At 42.4% G+C, this 19,074-nt stretch overlaps 2 protein-coding genes across 3 annotated transcripts; one reads left to right on the forward strand and one right to left on the reverse strand.

Annotated features, from left to right (window-relative positions):
• Positions 1-143: 143 nt before the first annotated feature.
• On the reverse strand, positions 144-14,437 carry LOC118779337 (NCK-interacting protein with SH3 domain-like). 2 transcript variants are annotated; one of them, XM_036531390.1, is made up of 13 exons: positions 14,064-14,437; positions 12,576-12,688; positions 11,502-11,712; positions 8,943-9,015; positions 7,625-8,193; positions 7,334-7,504; positions 7,045-7,131; positions 6,219-6,357; positions 5,865-5,945; positions 3,130-3,258; positions 2,385-2,477; positions 1,001-1,173; positions 144-846 (listed from the first exon to the last, which is right to left on the reverse strand). In XM_036531390.1, the coding sequence occupies exons 1-13, from the start codon at positions 14,232-14,234 to the stop codon at positions 631-633; spliced, it is 2,226 nt and encodes a 741-aa protein (XP_036387283.1). In that variant the 5' UTR covers positions 14,235-14,437; the 3' UTR covers positions 144-630. The 2 variants fall into 2 exon arrangements, 1 of the variants encoding a protein (XP_036387283.1); XR_005005030.1 differs by lacking the exon at positions 144-846 and adding an exon at positions 1,691-1,752 and having other exon boundaries at positions 1,102-1,173.
• Positions 14,438-14,549: 112 nt separating this feature from the next.
• Positions 14,550-18,872, forward strand: ndufaf3 (NADH:ubiquinone oxidoreductase complex assembly factor). Its single transcript, XM_036531895.1, has 5 exons — positions 14,550-14,661; positions 16,282-16,477; positions 16,620-16,686; positions 17,447-17,547; positions 17,904-18,872. The coding sequence occupies exons 1-5, from the start codon at positions 14,573-14,575 to the stop codon at positions 17,997-17,999; spliced, it is 549 nt and encodes a 182-aa protein (XP_036387788.1). The 5' UTR covers positions 14,550-14,572; the 3' UTR covers positions 18,000-18,872.
• Positions 18,873-19,074: the final 202 nt, after the last annotated feature.

Below are 19,074 nucleotides of genomic sequence, written 5' to 3' on the forward strand. Positions count from 1 at the left end.
ACACCTACACCTACACCACACAAGTAGTCCTCATATCACTGGAAGTGTGGATTAATCCCAAGTCTGTCTGCTGCCCTAAGAGTCCCTCTAGTGTATGAGTTGTGCTTATGATACAAAAGAACTCAAGACAGGAAGTACTGGTGACTGAGATGACTCCTTTGTTTTATTAGTTTTGTTTTAAGAAAATACAGTTTGTTATTCTCTCCTTTCTGAATACCCATACATTGTTAAACAGTTACTGGGAAAATATACTTTAATTTCATTAGTCCAAGTACCACGTACTGTTAGCAACTAGGAAGACTGTACAGACTGGGACAGTATGGAACAACATTTACACACACAGGCACACACACACGCATACATACAAACACAAACAGTACTTTGCAGGGAATCAGTGTGGTTGTGTTAACTGTGTTTATGCAATGCTCTTGTGGTTTTACCTTAATATATGTGTGTGTCTGTCAGTGTATGTGAGTATGTATTCGTGTATTCAAGTGCAAGTATGTGTGTGTGTGTGTGTTATTGTATCCATGCGTATGAATTCCTCCCCTGTGTGTTGTGTGGTCATGTCAGCATGTGTGTGTGTTTGTGTGTTGTTTATCTTGTCAGTGTGTGTGGGGTTCCTCTCCCTCACTGTTGCCCCAGACTGATCTCAGGAAACTCCTTATAGATCTGTTCTACTATCAGCCTGTCCATATGTCTGGCTGCAGCCTCCTGCCCATCTCCCTCCTCCTCTGCCAGGATCCTCCGCAGCGCCCTCTGCAGGTCAGGCAGGCGGTGGCGGTGCTCCAGGTAGTCTGTGGTGCGGATGATGGCATGCATGAGGGACAGGTACTCCATGCGCAGCTGGAAGGGAACAGAAAGGTTTGCCACAAAGAACAAGGATTCATTCATGAACATTCATGAACAGTCAAATGCACAATGTTCAAATGTTCTCTGTGTGTGTGTGAACCTCTGTGTCTCACTGTCTTAAGTCCGTTTCAGCATGTCCCCAGCTCACCTTGTCCCCAGGAGAGAGGTCAGAGATCTGCCGCACAGCAATGTCAATCATCACCATCATATCAGTGTGGTAGAAAATGTGGGCAGTGTCTCTGCTGGCAAAGATATCCTGCAGGAATTTCAACACAGAGTGGGGCGCAGGTGGGGCATGTTTGAACATACACACAGGATCATCTGGAGAGAAAGGGAGAGAGGGAGAAAAGAAGGAGAGACACAGATGGGGGGATAAGTAGGGATGGGAGAGAGAGAGGAGAGAAAAAGAAATGGGGAGATAAAGAGAGAGAGAGAGAGAGAGAGTAGAGAGTGAGGGAGAGGAGGGTAGGTGGAAAGACAGAAACGATGATGGGAGAAAAACATTAAAAATGAGCTCCTGAAAAATGACCAAAATTTTCACCAATAAATATTTAATTTGTGATTTACAAAATATTATATAAGACAAGTGAAGATTCACACAACACAAGATGACTTAAATAAAGACACAAAAGACAAAATGTGAACAGGAGAGGCAACCGCCTAAATGATGATATAACTGATGACAAGGATTTAAAGGACAGATTTAATTAAATCACAGACTGCACATAAGAGCCAAAGAGCTTAAGTAGGCAGACAGAAAAGGTCTAAGTCTATTTTTGTTTTTCACCCCCCCAAAAAAAGAAGATAAAGTTTAAAGCTATATACAGGTTTGCCTCACCAATGAAGAATCACTTTTACCAATTTGTGGCAAATATGAAGGTCCAGCTGATCAAGGAAACCCTGTAGTGAGATGGAGCCTGTTCATGGCCATTGTCCAGTTATAAAAAGTTATAGAAAAACATTTTCACAGATTTTAACTAAAACTACCTGGTGTAAAAAGCACAGCTTTATTTAGATCATTAAATTGAGAAAAAGGACTGATCCTGTTTCAAGTGAGCATGGATTATTTCTATCCAAACACACCTACATACACTTGTGTTTCTATGTCCCCTGCCTTGTTTTTTAAGGTAGAGGGTTTTTTTTTTACTTTTGAAAGACAAATGATGTAAGGAACATTTAACTCTATTCACCCCTCTGTTCACAACATAATAAACATTAGGAAAGAAAAGGGTTACATTTTTTTCAGTGTATGGTTATTATTAAAGTGTTATCTTCAAATTGTTATCTGAAATGTTTTATGTTTGCTTTTTCAGAAAAAAAATGCTTCTTAAGGAACATTTCCAATACAAGGTCCAACAATACAACAACTGACTTAATCAGGTGCAGCATCAAGGGAGCATTAAATAAGAACAGCACTTATGAAGCAAGAAGACAAAAAAGGCACAGAAGACAGGAGTGTACAGGGACTGAATGTGCATGATGACAGGAAGCAAATGGAGATGGAAAATGTACAGAAACATGTAGGGTCTCACCTCCTCTGTTGAGCAGCAGTAAGATCTTCTCTGTCAGAATTTTCACGTTGTGTTTCTTTACGAGTGTCTGCATGATGACATTAGTGTCTGGAGCTGAGAGAAAGGGAGAACACAGACATCTTCACCCTGGTAACCATCTCCTGTTATAGGAGTGTTCCAGTGAGTGCTTATCAGGGAAACAGATCATAAGTGCATTAAGGGGCAAAGTATAAATACTACCTACAGACTGTAGTTGAGGTTTTATTGACATCCAATTGACAGAATCATATGACTGTGGGAAAACACTGTTATACATGACATTTGGAGCAAGGTGTGGGGGAGTGTTGGAGGCATCAGTGTGATGCAATGAGCATACCCAGTGATGCCATTAGCTGCATTTCAGTGATTCAATTAGCATACTCTATCATGTCATTAGATGTACGAGTTATTGTACATTTCTTTCTGACTCAGGCTTTTCCAGACTTTCAGCAAGGAGGTTTTCCTCAACAAGTTAAGAGCACATTTTTAGATTAGCAGGGCACATTGCGACCCATTCAAAGACAAGAGGACATGCTCATGGTTCAAGAATGCTCAAGAAACCTACATACCCAAAAGAACTGAATATAGGCTTTGCTTTGATCAGTTTGCTTTGTCAACTCTTATTTATTTTTACCAAGACTAAACGTGCAATGCTAAATGTTCTTTATGAGGGTACACAGTGTCAGATACACAGGTACCTTCTGCCTGGTGTTCCCATCAGTCTCACCTATAAGATGCAGGTTGAAGGCCAGGAGCAGGTTCAGACAGAGATCAGGCAGCTGCTCTGTGGAGTCAGAGGGAAGACCCTCCTCAATCACCTCCAACAGGAAGTTCACAAACGCTCCATTCAGCTGCTCTGTAACAGAGAGAAAGGGCTCTTCAGATTTACACACTCCATACCGCTACAAACAATTCCACCAAACACACAAAAAAAATCACAATATTTCCCTGCCTTATTAACTTTAGAATGTTATTTGATTGTATCTGGCAATAATGATTATTCCTTAAACTTCCTTTTCTTTCTTAATGTTAGTGTGGTGCGTAAAGTTAGGACATCATCAAACTGACATATACAGAGAATAAGTGCAGCATCAAAATTGGAACCAACATATTTCTTATATAAATGAGGCACACAGAAAAAACGGGGAGAAGAGGTGGAGCATTGTGCAAATGCATACAGAGGTCACTTAATGGGATCACATGGAGACTCTCCACAGCAAAAGTCACATTAAATCTCAGTCACACTTTTTTTTTGTCATATTTTAACTTGTTCAGCAGTAAAAATAAGAACAGTCAGATCACATAAGCAAGGCTACTCTGAGGAACGTTGACTGTTACCTTTGACCCCAATTCAAAAAATGAAGCCTTCCAGGACTTGTAGGGTACTCTACAGAGCTCTGAATGTAACCATTGTGATGCTGAACTGGACCACCAGAAGTCATGTGCTACACCAACCTGCATTATTATAACTTAGGTTAGGACTGAAGGCATTCCTATGTATTTTTCATCATGACTCAAAATTGGTGCACCTGGCCCAACTTTTACAAATAAATAAGGTACACTGTGTCCTCACTTATCAATAAGACAACCATTTTAAATTCAGCATAGCATATCCTCACTTCTTCACCATAGAAGGAACAGACCCCATCTTTGTGTCCTGGCTTCATGGTTCTGACCCACTGTATATCAATTAAACCTAAGATATCTGAGATTTATAAACATATCTTATAAAATAATGGTACCTCTTGTGTGTAATACCTTGGACAAAATCTATGTTCCTGTATCCCTCCTCAAGCATACAAAAAGAATCCAAGTACAAATTCACACATAGATATTAATTTAAATTAGCAACTTATCTCAACTAATTATAGTAAATGTAACTGTGTGCCACACATGCATTCTGGCACAGTGACGAAACTGTTAATGTCTTCTGGTTCATTCACACAGCTTTCCAGGAAAGCAGTGCACATTTGGATGTGACCTTCTTCATGCAAAGCTTGATTCTGCATTTCAGCAGCTGTTTGATCTGCATCACTGAAAAGACTGACTAATCGACCTCCTCTGGTACATAAAAGGACTGATCAGTCCCTCCTCTGTACTCCCAAACACACACACACACACACACACACACATACATATTACATATATAGGCACTGTATACATGAACATATAAGAAAATGAAGAAGTAAGAATATATACATGTACATACACATATACATATACATGTATTTGAACACAAAGAATAATTTGGCAGTTGCTCTTATCCAGAACAACTCACCACGTTGGTCCTGAATCATTAGTACCATCCTGGAAATACTCTGCCATTGCAGGAAACACTGCTATAATCACAGATACTGCTATCATGAGCCATCTAGCCATATACTATAAACCACAAAGTTTCAGCCACTAAGCTTTCACTGCCACAACCTTGTATCACACAATGCACCGCTGAGCATTTTGCCCCAGCTGTTTGTACTTATGCATATATTTATTTATTGCTGGTGGGTGGTGGATAAACTCATAAAATGAACCATCCACCAGCAATAAATAAATATATGCATAAGTACAAACAGATATACCGCACGTTACCTACACATATAGTGCATACTGTGTATATAAATACCAAATCCTTCATTGGTGATACAATTAAACTTTTTTAAATCACTTTTTTATCTGTGATTTAACTCTCTCTTCACCTTTTAGTGCATTACCTTCAAATGAAAATGAATATTTATAATTGGAAGACTATATTTCTATGCAAATCTGTGTAATATGAGAAATAACATGGATATCTATTATGCACAGACTTTTAATTCATGCAAGCATTTAAGAATTTGACCAATCTGACCAAGAAATCACTTTGCTATCCTTCCCATTGTCCTGGGAAAGAAGTCTGGCTAACAAACATCACCAACTGAAGTAACACATCACAAAGCCAGGCTGATGGGTGTTGCTTGCAATGTATATGGTGTTACGTGCATTTTGAGATGTGAATGTTGTGAAAATGGCCAGGGAGCCAATATCACTTTCTGTTACAATAAACCAGCCTCAACCACATCATCTCATTACATTACATTACAGTCATGTAACCAATGCTCCTATCTAGACGGACTTACAGAGTGCATCTGATAAAATGGCATGAAAATCTACACAAACAGGACACCACTGACCACACCTGAATGAATATAGGTGCTAAACATAGTACTGAGATCGCAAATGTGTGTGCTAGCTTTCCTGCAGCGCTAAGCAAGTTCAAACACAGTTAAAACACAACACAGTTTCATATAAAAACAACAAGCTTAGAGTGGTACTTAGCCTAGAAACAACAAAGGTTATACTATCCAAACTAGATGCACTATAAGATGTCATTTGTCCAGCCTAAACCACACAATCTGTCAAGCCTAAGTTGCACCACACACATTCTGTCCAGCTTCAACCACACCACTACTCAGGATCTCGTACCGTAGTGGTGGTATGGCACCTGCTCCCCCATGGAGAAGATCATACAGAGGACCAGTGCTGAGTAGCACATCTTCTGATGGTCTGCAGAAAGACACAGACACAGAATCAGTAGAAGACACAGCATGAGGCACAGAGAGACAGCATGAGACAGACAGCATCACCCCCTTTCCAAGCTTGTTCCCAATTTGTTATTTCAACTGTAATTAAATTCTTTCAAGTGAATAGTTTTTTCTTCTGTTCTGACATTTCCTAATTTTGTCTTAAGTTTTATGCAACACTTTGTTAGAAATTGTATTTTAAAGCAACCTCAGGGGGGGCAAACTGGCAGAGAGAGACCCCCCCTCTCTGGCTCACCCTGGGTGTCCGTCTGCATGTCACGGGCAAGCTCCATGGGCAGGACAGAGTTCAGGAGAGTGGAGATGAGGGCAGCATCCAGGCTACACATCGCCCCAAACACCTTCAACAGCAGCAGACGCAAGGAGACACGGTGCTCCTGCAGACAGCAGCACAAACTGATACAGTATACACCCACAGCCAAATACTGGTACAGCATACAACTACAGTCACAAACTGATACAGTATACACCCACAGCCACAGAACAAGACTGTTCACCTTAATAAAATCACAGTGAAAGTTCTGCTTTAAAAAGATTTTACACACTTGACTAAAGCTAACATTACATTCACATATTGTGGCTCAGCACTACTGTATACTTGTCCACATGCACAGAGAAGGACTTGCTTTAGCAATTTAGAAATAAGACATGAGCTGCAACAATGCAAGATTTTACAAGGAACAGAAGTCTCATATTTCAGAGTATCACTTGAGTCGTACTAATGCAAGACTTCAGTGGAAGCAAACATGGCGGCAGTGCTAGAAAGTTTGTCAGACAGCATCTGTTAATTTCACAGGGAAATTGATGATATTGCCCAGTATATTTGTGGTTAAACATGTTGCCAGTTAGCAATGTGCTTGTACCCTGGTTGAACCCTTCAGTAATACATCAATACAACTGCCACATTTTAACAATGTACATATCTACTACAACATACTTTTAGAGTATATTAATAACATTTACACAGTATATAATTAGTATAACAACGCATTGATACAGCACATAATCATAGCTCTGTTAGTACTACAGAGTACATGACTAGCACAACATGACTACCGTCTTACCATCTGGTAGTAGGAGACAAGTGACAGCACGGGTTCTGATTGGTTGACCCTACACATCCGCTTACACACCTCTGGGTCCGCATCAGTCTGTGGACGGCAAAACAACACTGTCACTCAGCATGACAACAACATAACCCTTCAAAACAATATTGCCGCTAACCATGACAATACGGCGTCTGACCCAGACAATACCGGTGGTAACCATGACAACACCACGGCTCATGCAGACAACGCCATCAGCAAACGTATTAACACAGCTGACCACCTGGAGAGTTCATGGATTTCTCACCAGAATCTGCAGCAGCTCTTCTAGGTAGCAGGCGATGAGGGCGTGGTCTTCATAGAGCGCCCAGCTGCGCTGCTGTGCATCCTCACGGTGTCGGGCCAGGTCTCCAAAGATCACCTCCAGACGCTGCTCATCATGACACACCTGGCCTTGGGGCAGACCTGCGCTCAGGTCCTAAGGGGTCAGGACAGCAGTCTCAATGTCAGCTCTATGGAAAGCACAATTACATCTGCAATGTGTCAAAAATACAACATGGACCTTGCTACCCAATAATGACAGGGAAGGCTCACTGACCTTACTCTCAACCAATGAGAGGAGAACTTGTTCCAAGGCAGGAGCTGCCTGCGGCAGGGTGGTCTGCAGGTGACCCACAACCACGCCCACCGCCACACGTGACAACTCGTAACTCAGATTAGTGTTCTTACGGACTAGTTCTATCAGCTCCGCCCCTATTGTCATGGGAACATCTGCAGCGTGGGATGGGCTGGCAGAGGGGCTGGCGGAGACAGGGGGTGGGGCCAGGGGGCACGCCTCTTCTGACTGATCCTCAGAGTTAGACTGTGAGGAGGGGGGGGGTTGGGGCTGTGGGGCTGGGCCCTTTTTAGGAGGAGTAGGATTGGCTGGAGGCTGGGGGGAGTCGGAGCAGGACTGGGCAGGGGGAGGTGGGGGCGGGGCCTTAGCACGGCTAGGTACTGGAGGCGGGGTGCTGGCGACACTAGGAAGGCTGACGTCTGAAGACACAGCTGAGTGGGAAGAGCCGGAGTCCAGGGAGGCAGAGCTGACTGAGGGGGAGGGTCCAGCACTCGAGGGAGGGACAGTCCCAGGGCCAGCAGAGGCAACTCTGCTGTTTGTCACCTCTGGTTCTACAAGGAGAAGAACACAGGAGTAAGAAAGAATTCCTGCAAAAACAAACACTGATTAATCCTGAGTAAATTCAAATGCTGATGTAACACAAATTGACATTTAACTACATTAAAATTAAACTAAAAGAAACCTCTGATTGGACTAGAAATAAGGAAGGAGAAGCAAATAAAAAGTCATTCCTACCCAGCCATCAAGAAAAAGAACAATTGGCAATACAGGGCAATAAGCATCAAATAACTACAAAAGTACAACAGAGGAATTCAAAATAAGAAATTAAATTGGGGGGGGGGGGGGGGGGGAATAAATATTCATCAAACAGTCTCCTATTTGACAGTCTTCAGTCCTCAGCTCGTCAGCAAACAAACCAAAAAGACTCTGCATTTTAAACTAGTTATCAACAGAATTTGATCGCTAACAGTAAGTGTAGCACAGGTTTTTTAATCTCCCTTTGTATTTTTGACTAATTCCAATCTTTGAAAGAGGAATATGCTTCATATCATATTCTACAACAAGTTATCCAAATGTGAGCCACCTCAAATATTCTTAAATGGAACTTGATAGGTCAGTCACTTAGCGAATTATTCATTAGTTCACAAAACTGCCTGTGTTGATGAAGTTCACATGAAATGTAGAGTCCAAGGAAGAGGAGGTGTACAGTCAGAGTATGTGAGGTGTAATCTTATCAGGTATGGTAAGGAGTAAGAGTATGTGAATACAGACTCAGAGCAGGTGAGGTGTTGGTTCTAACCTTGGGGTCTGCCCCTGCGTTTCTCTGGGGGAGGAGGCGTTATGGGTGCAGCGCGGCGAGGCTGGGGCGGCACCTGCAAAACATAAAGCAGACAGTCAATTTTGAAGGCACCAACGAGAGGCTTCATTTGAACAGGCCTGTATCAGAAAGAGAGATTCCCCGTGGGTGAGTGTGGGCCCCTTTGTAAACAAAGCCTTTGCCCATCTGCATTAAAATGTGTTTTTTGTGGTAAATGTGTTTTTATTACACAGAAATAACTTCTTGGTAGCAATTTGATGAGGTTCTGAGTAATGCTGGTAAGGAAGAAGGAAGTAGCTAAATATTCTGATGAAATGAGGGAGAGAAGCAAACAGCTGCTAAAAGACAAACATATTACAATAATACGAGATTTATAGCAATAAATAAGTAAAATACATTTAATATTACAAGATACATTAAGATCTACAAACTGAGAATAAGAACATTATTTACAGTTTTTATAATTAATTATAAAAACAATATCAATATATACTAGGGACTCAAAGCATGCATGGATAAATTGCACAGGAATTTTAGCTGCATATTTAAAACAGCACGCAATAACAGTCAATTACTGCTCTGTTATTATTAATACAAAACATGGAGTGCTCAATTGTGCATTTAGATGTGTTAAGTTTTTTGGTTTTACACTCAATGTATCTTGTTTCTTAAATTCACAAACATGGTGAGTTTGTTCATCATTTCAAAACATTCTCAATTCATATATATACAGTGAATTCAAAAAGTATGTGTACATTTTGTTTTGTTTTGGTTCTACACTGCAGCATTTTGGATTTGAAATTATACAAAGACTGGGATTAAAGTGCATACTGTCAGGTTTAATCTGAGGTCATTTTCATCCTTACCGGATAAACAGTTTAGGAATTATAGCCCATTTTGTGCACAGGCTCCCTATGTTAGGGCAAAACAAGTATTTTGACAGATTAACATTAGGAAATACTTTACCCAGACTCCCATTCCAGAACTGTACAAAAAAGTGTGGTGTTCTGTTTGCATTCAAGGCAGTTAGACACCATATATATATCATTAGGAGCGCCACATCTATCATTAACAGTGCACTTCATTAACTCCGAATGGAAACAAAGCACAAGAGGCACTGCCTGAGCATTTGGTGTCTGTTGGTTTATTGTTGCCAGTTTTGCTTACAGCTGGCAGAAAATGTGGGACCTACAAAAAGCACAATTAGAGATTTGTCTGACACAGCATTCTCTGATCACTGTAGAATATATTTTCTCTCAATGATAATAACAAGGGAATGGATTTATATAGCACTTAACTTTGGACTGCAGCTCACAATTTTCTCAAATATCACAACAGAGACCAAATGAGTAATGACAATTGTCCTATGATGTGGCTGATGAGCCAACATTGTAAACAACTGGGGAGCTGGTAACAGATGTGAATGTAACCTTTGGTGATCAGGTACGGCATTGCCGATGTTTGGTGTCATCATCCATCCACACACCCCTACTCAGTGTATACACTGCTCTCCCAATGGGTTCAGCTGGTAAGTGTTAGGTGTTTTACAATCCAAAGATGACAGAGGGCTGTGACGGAGTGCCGTCCCCACGGTTGAGTATGTACTCTGACTGCCATACCAACGAGCCTGGCTCTTTGGCGTCGCGGTCAAAGTGGCATGGTTGGTGCCCCGTAGCCCCGGGTTTGAGGCCAGGTGGGGTGACTGCTCTCGCCCTTCGCTACAAATGGTATCAGCAGTGGGATGGCTGGCTGGCTGCGAGGCCATCGGAGGCGTGCCCAGTGTGTGAGCCGTATGAGGGACCCCAGGTTAGGTTGACCCCGGTGTGAAGGACCCCAGAGATGGGTGAAGCACTAGTGAGTGGGGCACCCTGGGATGGGAGAAGTACGGCAGGGGAATGCGTGAGGGATGCCATGGTGCGTGAAGCGCATGGGCACACCTCCCGAAGGGGAAGGCAGTGTGACGGAGTGCCGTCACCATGGTTGAGTATGCACTCTCACTGCCATACCAACGAGCCTGGCTCTTTGACGTCGCAGTCAAAGTGGCATGGTTGGTGCCCTGTAGACCCGGGTTCGAGGCCGGGTGGGGTGACTGCTCTCACCCTTCACTACAAGGGTATAGGATCCAAGCTTGGTATAAATATTGCTTGCAATTAGCAGTTCAAATACTGCAGGACGTTTGATCCAGACTGGGTAAAATGCTGGAAGTACGTCACGCTATTATTTCGCATTTTCAAATCAGTGTGTGCTAAATAACCACTGATGCACCAGTTGGGCTGATCCTGTTCCCTGCTCCTGTGTGTGTGTGTTTCTCTGTGAGAGTGTATGTGCATGTGCATGCACACATGTCTGTGTACGTGAAAGAGCGTGTGCACAAGTGAATGTCTGTGTATGTATGAGTCTGTATTTGTGCTTGAGCACCTGGATGTGTATATTTATTTAGCATTAACAGTGCAAGCTACAGAGGATGACCATGCAGCACAGCTTTTTTGGTGGAATACTGCTGTGCATGGAGAAAGTCACAGTATAGCCAGAGCACAGTACCTGGTATAGGCCTTGCTCTCCTTCTGCGCTCTCCGGTGTCTCCGATATTGGCTCACTGGCCTGGCGCCCGTACGGCCGGCTCAGTCCATTGGGTGGCTGTGGGGTGTGGCAAAGTGAGAGGTCACTGCTGGATGAGGGCAGCCCTTGTTTGTGATTGGCAGGAGTTGGGCTTCTACGAGAAAGGGTCTCCTTCCTGTGGTGGATCAACTTCCTGTGGTCACAAAGATGGAAAGACAGCCAAGCACCGTGAAATGCACACCCAGAGAGAGAGGGAGAGACAAAGACAGTCCTTAAGAACGTGCTAAATGGGGAAAAACCATCCATTTAAAATCCTTCATGCAGAGCTCTGTCAAAATATACTTCAAAGTATAAAGAGACACCACTAAAAATACAGACGAGGCCAAATTAGGTGTATATCCATTTCTTATTGAAATTCAGAACAGGGCACCAACTTTCATGGAATTTAAAAGTAAGTCCAACAGGCTCTTTACAATACATGGCCAGCAAACCAAACAGCTCAGTCATGAAAAGTTTCTCCACAGCCAGCTGGTCCTGAACCTCACTAAACTAACACACACTAACACAAACCAGCTTTGGGTCAGTTCTGCTTCGCAGCTGCTATATAGAATACAAAAAATCAAATCCTCTCTGGAATACCACTGCAATGCAGCACAGTACAGTATCAGTCTGCCATAGGCTGAAGGACAGTGAGTAAGCACCTGGTACTCAGTGTAGTCATTTATGACAAATAAATGACTACACTGACAGATTGTTTAGTCTAAATTTCTCTACTTCTGCTTAATTCTTTGTTTTCAGTTGTATCATTTTAACATTACAGTTATCATTATTATTTTTATTACTGCCAGCAGTAGTAGGACAGTGCTTTGTATAGGCTTTTGCTATTAAATACATAATGTGCCTTTTACATTCTATATATTATACACTGGCAAAATTTACAAACTTTCAAAAGCATATTGAATTCAACTGAACAGAATGTAATGGAATTTGCAGGGGGGAAAGGGACAGAGAGAGAGAGAGAGAGAGAGAGAGAAAGAGAGAGAGAGAGAGACTCACTGCAGCACATCTCTCTGTTCCAGGTTGTATTTGCCTCCATTCTTCATTGCTGTGTTATGGATGCCCTCAATGGCCCGATCAATTGACTGCAGAACCTCATCCTGCTCAGGAGCCTATTGGGAGAGAATGCCAGCACACATTCAGAATGCGGTGTTGTAGGGGTAATCCACATATTCAAAAACTTGGATTACAGCCTGACAACAACTACAAGAAAATTCTTCAGAAAGGGATGTGGCATGATTCAAACATGATCTGAACTTCAAACATGTCCCCTTCCATTTTTACATGGAGCAGAGATGACCATCACCAAAGACGCTCAGCTGAGAGCAGACTGGACATCACCACAAAGTCTCAGTCACCAAGAACAGTCTGGCTATGTGGCCACAGAATCTCAGTCACCAAAAGCAGACTGGATGTTTGATCACTGCAAGACAGGGTAATACTGCAGCATTATTTTCAAAAACATGAAAAGCTCAGGGAGGAGAGAGAATGCCAACCCCTCTCACACCATGCCTGACTAGCAAAACATCAGCATTATTCTATCAAGTCTGGTGTGATGTAGTGGCATTTTACACACAGTGTTTTACCACATTTACACTAGTAATAACAGAAATTGGCATTTGGCACCCAAATGAAAGAGGAGCACCGCAGTGAAAAATTATTTTGGCACCCAAATGAAAAAATAACTATATTCGTGGTAAGACAGTGTAAATAAATCCAATCTGCCTGTTTTCCGCCTGCATCAGCACCAGGAGAGTTCTAGAAATCCCTGACCTCCAGATGTGATCTCTGCAGTCAAGTCCGCGCCACCCATCGCATTGGGGATGCGCATGAGCCACTCGCAGCAAAAGGTCGCAAGAATAACTAACGAATTTAGGCTGATTTCATATCGACAGAGAAACATGTTGCCACTTTGGCTGGTTTCGTGGAGTGACGTCAGCATTTTAATTTAGACAGTTCTGCGGCCTGAAAACAAACAGGAGAGCAAGAGGACCGTATGAGTCAGGACTACGCAGTAGCATAAGTTAATGAGCTATCCAAAGCCCTAAAACAATAACTGTAATAATGCGTCCATAGTACAAATTAAGGGCACAGAATGGATGAATCTCACAGCAAGGTGTGGGGAGAGGGCTTGTTTTGCATCTTTGCGATTAGCTAGCTAGCTCCAACTCAGGGCAGGAATATACACAGCTGACAACACAAGATGTTTGCAGGAATGTCCTGTTGAGACACAGAACACCAGTGACGTCAAACTGACATTATGTATCACCCCAGTGCAAAAGTTAGAAATAGAAAAAATATACATTCCTGGATTAGTTCTTTGGCTGACTACACTCGAGCTGAAGACAAGGCTTCGATCCACGGCAGTCCGGGGTCACTTTTCCCACTACCACTAACTACAGCTAGCTAACGTTAAGTCGGCTGGCGAACATAGCTAGCTAGCTGTTATCCACGTTCGTTTGACAGATGCATAACATATCTGTTTACCTTGATTCTCTCGATGTAGCTTGCAGGTACGTAGCCGGTTTCACCCGAGCTGCAGCGCGATCCAAGCCACCAATGTTGATTACTTCGCTCAAGGATCAGAAAGGTTTCTCCTGCGGCGAAGTGGAGGGAGTTCGGCTCCTTGGATCGGAAAGCGTACAGGGACCGATACATCTCTGATTTTGAGTTGCACCGCTCTTAGCAGGCTAGCCTTCGATGTGCCGGCTCCAATTTCAGGGGCTGTCCAGCTTTTTTCCAGACTGGTATCAGAAATAAAATTGACCTAAAAATGCCCCGTGGGTAGCTAGCTAGCAAGCTAGTTTTTGATACCATTGCACTTTTTCATGTCGCCGCTTGTCATCCAGTCTATGTGTCCTGTGCAATACTCGACAGGGGGCGCACACGTAAAATAACACACGGGCACGCCCCTTCAACATGCAGGGTTAATAATCGATGACAGAGTGTCTCGCATCTCGCGAGTTGCGCAATCTGTTCCTGGTCCCGCTGTAGGAATGGCTGTGGTGAACTGTGCTCGACTTCTCCTCAGGGGAACGCCGAACAGCCTACGGCTGGGCCCGCTCAGATATCCCGTTGTTACAAGGTATCGATGTTCACTATCATTCTGAGAACAAAAAGGTTTTAACCAAAGGTTTTAGTCTGGTCATTCATTTGCGATCAGGCGAGCTACCTAACTATTCAACGGCTCTTATTCGTCTCGGTGCAAGGAAGGTCGTATTGTAGCTAAACAGCTGAACGTCGCTTTATGTTGATGACTGTGAAACATTTTGCTTGGTTCTTACGTGGAGCTAGCTAGGTTGATGGAGATAACATTAATTAGGCCTGTTACATAGTAGATACCTTAGAACGTCTGTCTAATTGGCTAAACAGTTCACATTATTCAAGAATCACACGGAAATTGTCTGTCTAATGGTGTGCATGTATGTAATAGTAAGATAACGTTAGTTAGCTTCCAAAAAAAAAATCTAAAGATCGCTACTCATTAAGTAACGTCCGATGGGATCATGGGAGAGCCAAAATCTCATGGTCTGTTAGCTTTGGGTCGCTGATCTACAGTTCGCGAATAATATTATGTTTGATAAGGCGTACGCAGGTGACTGGATTTGAGAGACTTCAAGGGACACATGCCTGCCATTAGGTAGCTGCATAACGTCGTCGATCGGTTGCTCACGTCTGATGTCAGCATTACGTCGGGATTTCCCAACCATTATCATTTATGTAAAGTAGCCTAGTATTTATACGAAGGGGTGCTATTTGTTAATGCACTGCAGCATTATGTAGTGGTAGCATTACATTACATTATTGGCATTTTGCAGTCGGTCTTACCCAGACCAACTTATGCTGGCTACAGCTTTTTTTTAACAATGTTATCTATTTATACAGCTGGATATGCAGCTGGTTATGCAGATTTACTGAGACAATTGTGGGTTAAGTACGTTGCCGAAGGGTACAGCAGCAGTACGCAAGTGGGGAATCAAACCAGCAACCTTTTGGTTAAAAGTCCCTCTCCTTAACTACTATGCTACACTGCCGCCCATTACATTTGTAACTGTATTTATATGAAGTGAAGGTCCTGTTTGTAGTTTGTAGTGTATTGTTATGATGATGGCCAGTGCACTGCGTCTGAAATGATTAGGAGCACTTTTGCAGTTAAGAAACAGATAATTTGTGGAGAAAAAGCAACACAGACCAGAAGTCAGTGCTTGGTTAGAGCCTCAGCAATATTACCAACTTCTGATCTTCCTCAGCAGCCACACGCCTGCAGTCTGTCCAATTAGAGGAGGGAGCATCACTAACCAATAAACTTCTTCTTACATATACATTCCTTATGACAACAGTTACAAATAAATAATTACAATTAAAGAGCTTCAACTTGCCAGTGAAGTGATTTTATCAGCTTTAATTGATACTGTTGCAAATGGGAAAACAAGGATCCTCATAAACACACAGATATTCACCAAACATATTAATGTACAGTTAAAATCTTAAAATCTTTTAAACTTTTAAAGTCAGCAAAAGGGGAAGATTAATCCTTATCATTTGTAATTTTACAGTAATTTTGTACATTTGTGATTTTATTCAAGCGTCTTTAGATGCTTGCACTTGAGTAGCATTATTTCAAGTTATTATTATTACTTATAATTCTTAGTATAGTGTGTAATTGTCCTGGCAGGCTTTTAAATAACATCTGTGTGCCCCACAGCCCCTTCCTGTCACGTGCCCACAGGCTGAGTCCCAGTGACGATGAGCTGTATCAGCGCACCACAGTGTCCGTCATGCAGAAGGAGGGGGCAGGTGGAGTCCTCATCCACAGCTACAGCCCCCGGGGGTTCAACATTGACGGCAACCAGGTGATGGGACCCTGTGCTGTCCTGCCCCCCAGCATCCTGCAGTGGAATGTAAGTTGGCGGGGTGAGGTTTAGGTATAGAGAGAGAGAGAGAGAGAGAGAGAGAGAGAGAGTGTGTGTGTGTGTGTGTGCACAAATATGTGCATGTGTATGTTTACCCACACATAAGCCTGTCGTGTCTTACCTCCTGTAGGTGGGAAGCTATAAAGACATCTCTGTGGAAAGCCTGGCTCTCTTCTACATGCTGGAGCCCCGCATCGGTAAGGCACACACACACAGACTTGATATACACATAAACATATACACAGACTCAGTATGCAGACACTCACACATATACTAACACTTACAAATACTTACTGTCTCACACACAGACTGAAGATGCTCACATACACACTGTCAATATGGTCATGTGATCATATGTTTAATGAGCACATGCTCATATCCAACGAACAGACATTTACTGATACACACAGACACACTGAATAAGCAAACATAAACATACACACACTGAATATATGCGCATAAACACACATACCCACACACGGTGTGTGCATGTAAAAACACACATACACTTTACTTTCAGAACAAATACCTAAATTAATATAGGCTTTCTGCATATGTCTAGTTTAGTTTTTTAGTTTATTTAGCAGGGACCAAGCACAATGCATTTGTTGCACCAGATTTAGCTATATAGTTAATCTGCATTTGCAGTCCCTGGGCAGGAAGAACATCAAAACATAAAAAAAATTACTGCAAGCAGGAAGAATAGCCTAGCAACTTCATGTACAGCATTCCCAAATAAAACAAAGAAAACAAGACAACTGTATTACATATATCTTGCACCAAAGTATCCACTAAAGTGGGAGCAGTAATAATAACTATAAACTGTGTAAATGACTATTATCTGGATGTCACATCTGGACAAAAGGAAGGGGTGAATTAAATAAATATAAAAAAAGTAAACTAAATATCTGTAAAGCAAGCAAATATTTATTTCTCATAATTCTCCCTTTGCTTCAGAGATTTTGGTTTTGGGCACAGGAGGTCGGGTGGAGCGGATTGATGGGAAAGTCTTAGAGTTCATGAGGACAAAGGGCATTGCCGTAGAGGTACAGGACACGGTAAGGATGCAACTCCTTCTCATAGCCTAGTAGCTCCCTGCACTAGCCTCCGCTTTATGGAGGATTATGCCAATCACTTACTTACCAGACTGCATTTCAGAGCTCTCTCACTGGGCACACCACAGCAGTGATCACTTACCCATATATTTATGTTGTGTGTATAAATGTTTTGAAGTAGACATCTACATATGATAGATCTGGGTAAGAGCGTCTGCTAAATGCATGTAATGTAATAGAACACTGTTTACACCACTTGAAAGTCGCCTTTCAAAGCATATCAAAGCTGCCTCAGTGTGCTCCCTAAATATGGAAAATTATAGAAAAATAAATAAATGTTTTTTCCCCACCCATCCCAGCCCAATGCATGTGCGACCTTCAACTTCCTGGTTAGCGAGCGTCGAATGACAGCGGCTGGCCTGATCCCACCACCTCGCAGCGTGATCCTGGAGTAGTACCTCAAACAGGAAGTGATGCCACAGACAGCATGGATTTAACACAGTGATCAACTTGCACTTGCTCACTGGATTGAAGGGTTACATGTTTTGTAGTGATGAATCCCCATCTTTTGCAGTTCCAAATTGCCACTGACTCTATTTCCATAAGGCCATGCCATACTGAAAAGAAACAATCAAAAGCCATGAAATGCACTTAGAAATCCGAGACACACATCTTTTATGTGACAACATTCTTACAGAACTTTAGAAGTTTCAAATGGGGAACAATGTACCACTGCAAGGGTGTAGCAAGCTGAATGACATGGTGGCTAGTTAGTTAACTGGTTACCTTGATGCAAATGTAATTTGAGCATAACATGAATAAGAGTAAAGTAGTCCAGCTTGCCACTAATTAAGTGGCAGATTAGCCAGAACTCTGCCACTGTGGGATACTGGTCATCAGCTGATGACACAGCTGGAATTGAACCTCGGCCGTGGGACTGAAGATGATAGTCGTAACCACTGAGACACTCCTGAGCCCCAGCCAGCTTGTTTATTATCCGATATATGTAGCTTTTGGAGAGTTAGCTATCATTAATTAGCCAGCTTGACTTATTCTTTAAATTGTTGTGTGGGCATGTGTTGATGGTGAAGATACAATTCTAGACAGGCGCTTACCAATACCTGGGCAGGGAGCAGACATGGTGGTTACCTGGGCAACAACATCCCAGTATCGCTGTAGCAGCCAAACTTTCACACAGTTTCTCTGATGGTGTGGATGTGCAGTCGATGCTTGATCATGGTGTTCAAATGCCCCGCTTCTCAGGACATCGATGTATTTTGAAAAAGGGGTTTCTGCTGTATACAGTATTGTATTTATATAAAATCTTATGGCAATAGGTTTGTTGTTCAGTGTTTTATTTCTGTGATTTGCTCTTGGCTATTACTTGTGGGATGCTGCACCATTCATTCTGTTTCCATTAAAGCTGAAGGAAAGGAAACCCATAAAGGACACTGTTAGCATTAATAAATGACTATCAGATGGTGGAACAGGTTTTAACAAAAAGATTTAAACACCAAAGAGACCTATCAA

Source organism: Megalops cyprinoides, chromosome 6, assembly GCF_013368585.1.
Source record: "Megalops cyprinoides isolate fMegCyp1 chromosome 6, fMegCyp1.pri, whole genome shotgun sequence".
Classification (NCBI taxonomy): domain Eukaryota; kingdom Metazoa; phylum Chordata; class Actinopteri; order Elopiformes; family Megalopidae; genus Megalops; species Megalops cyprinoides.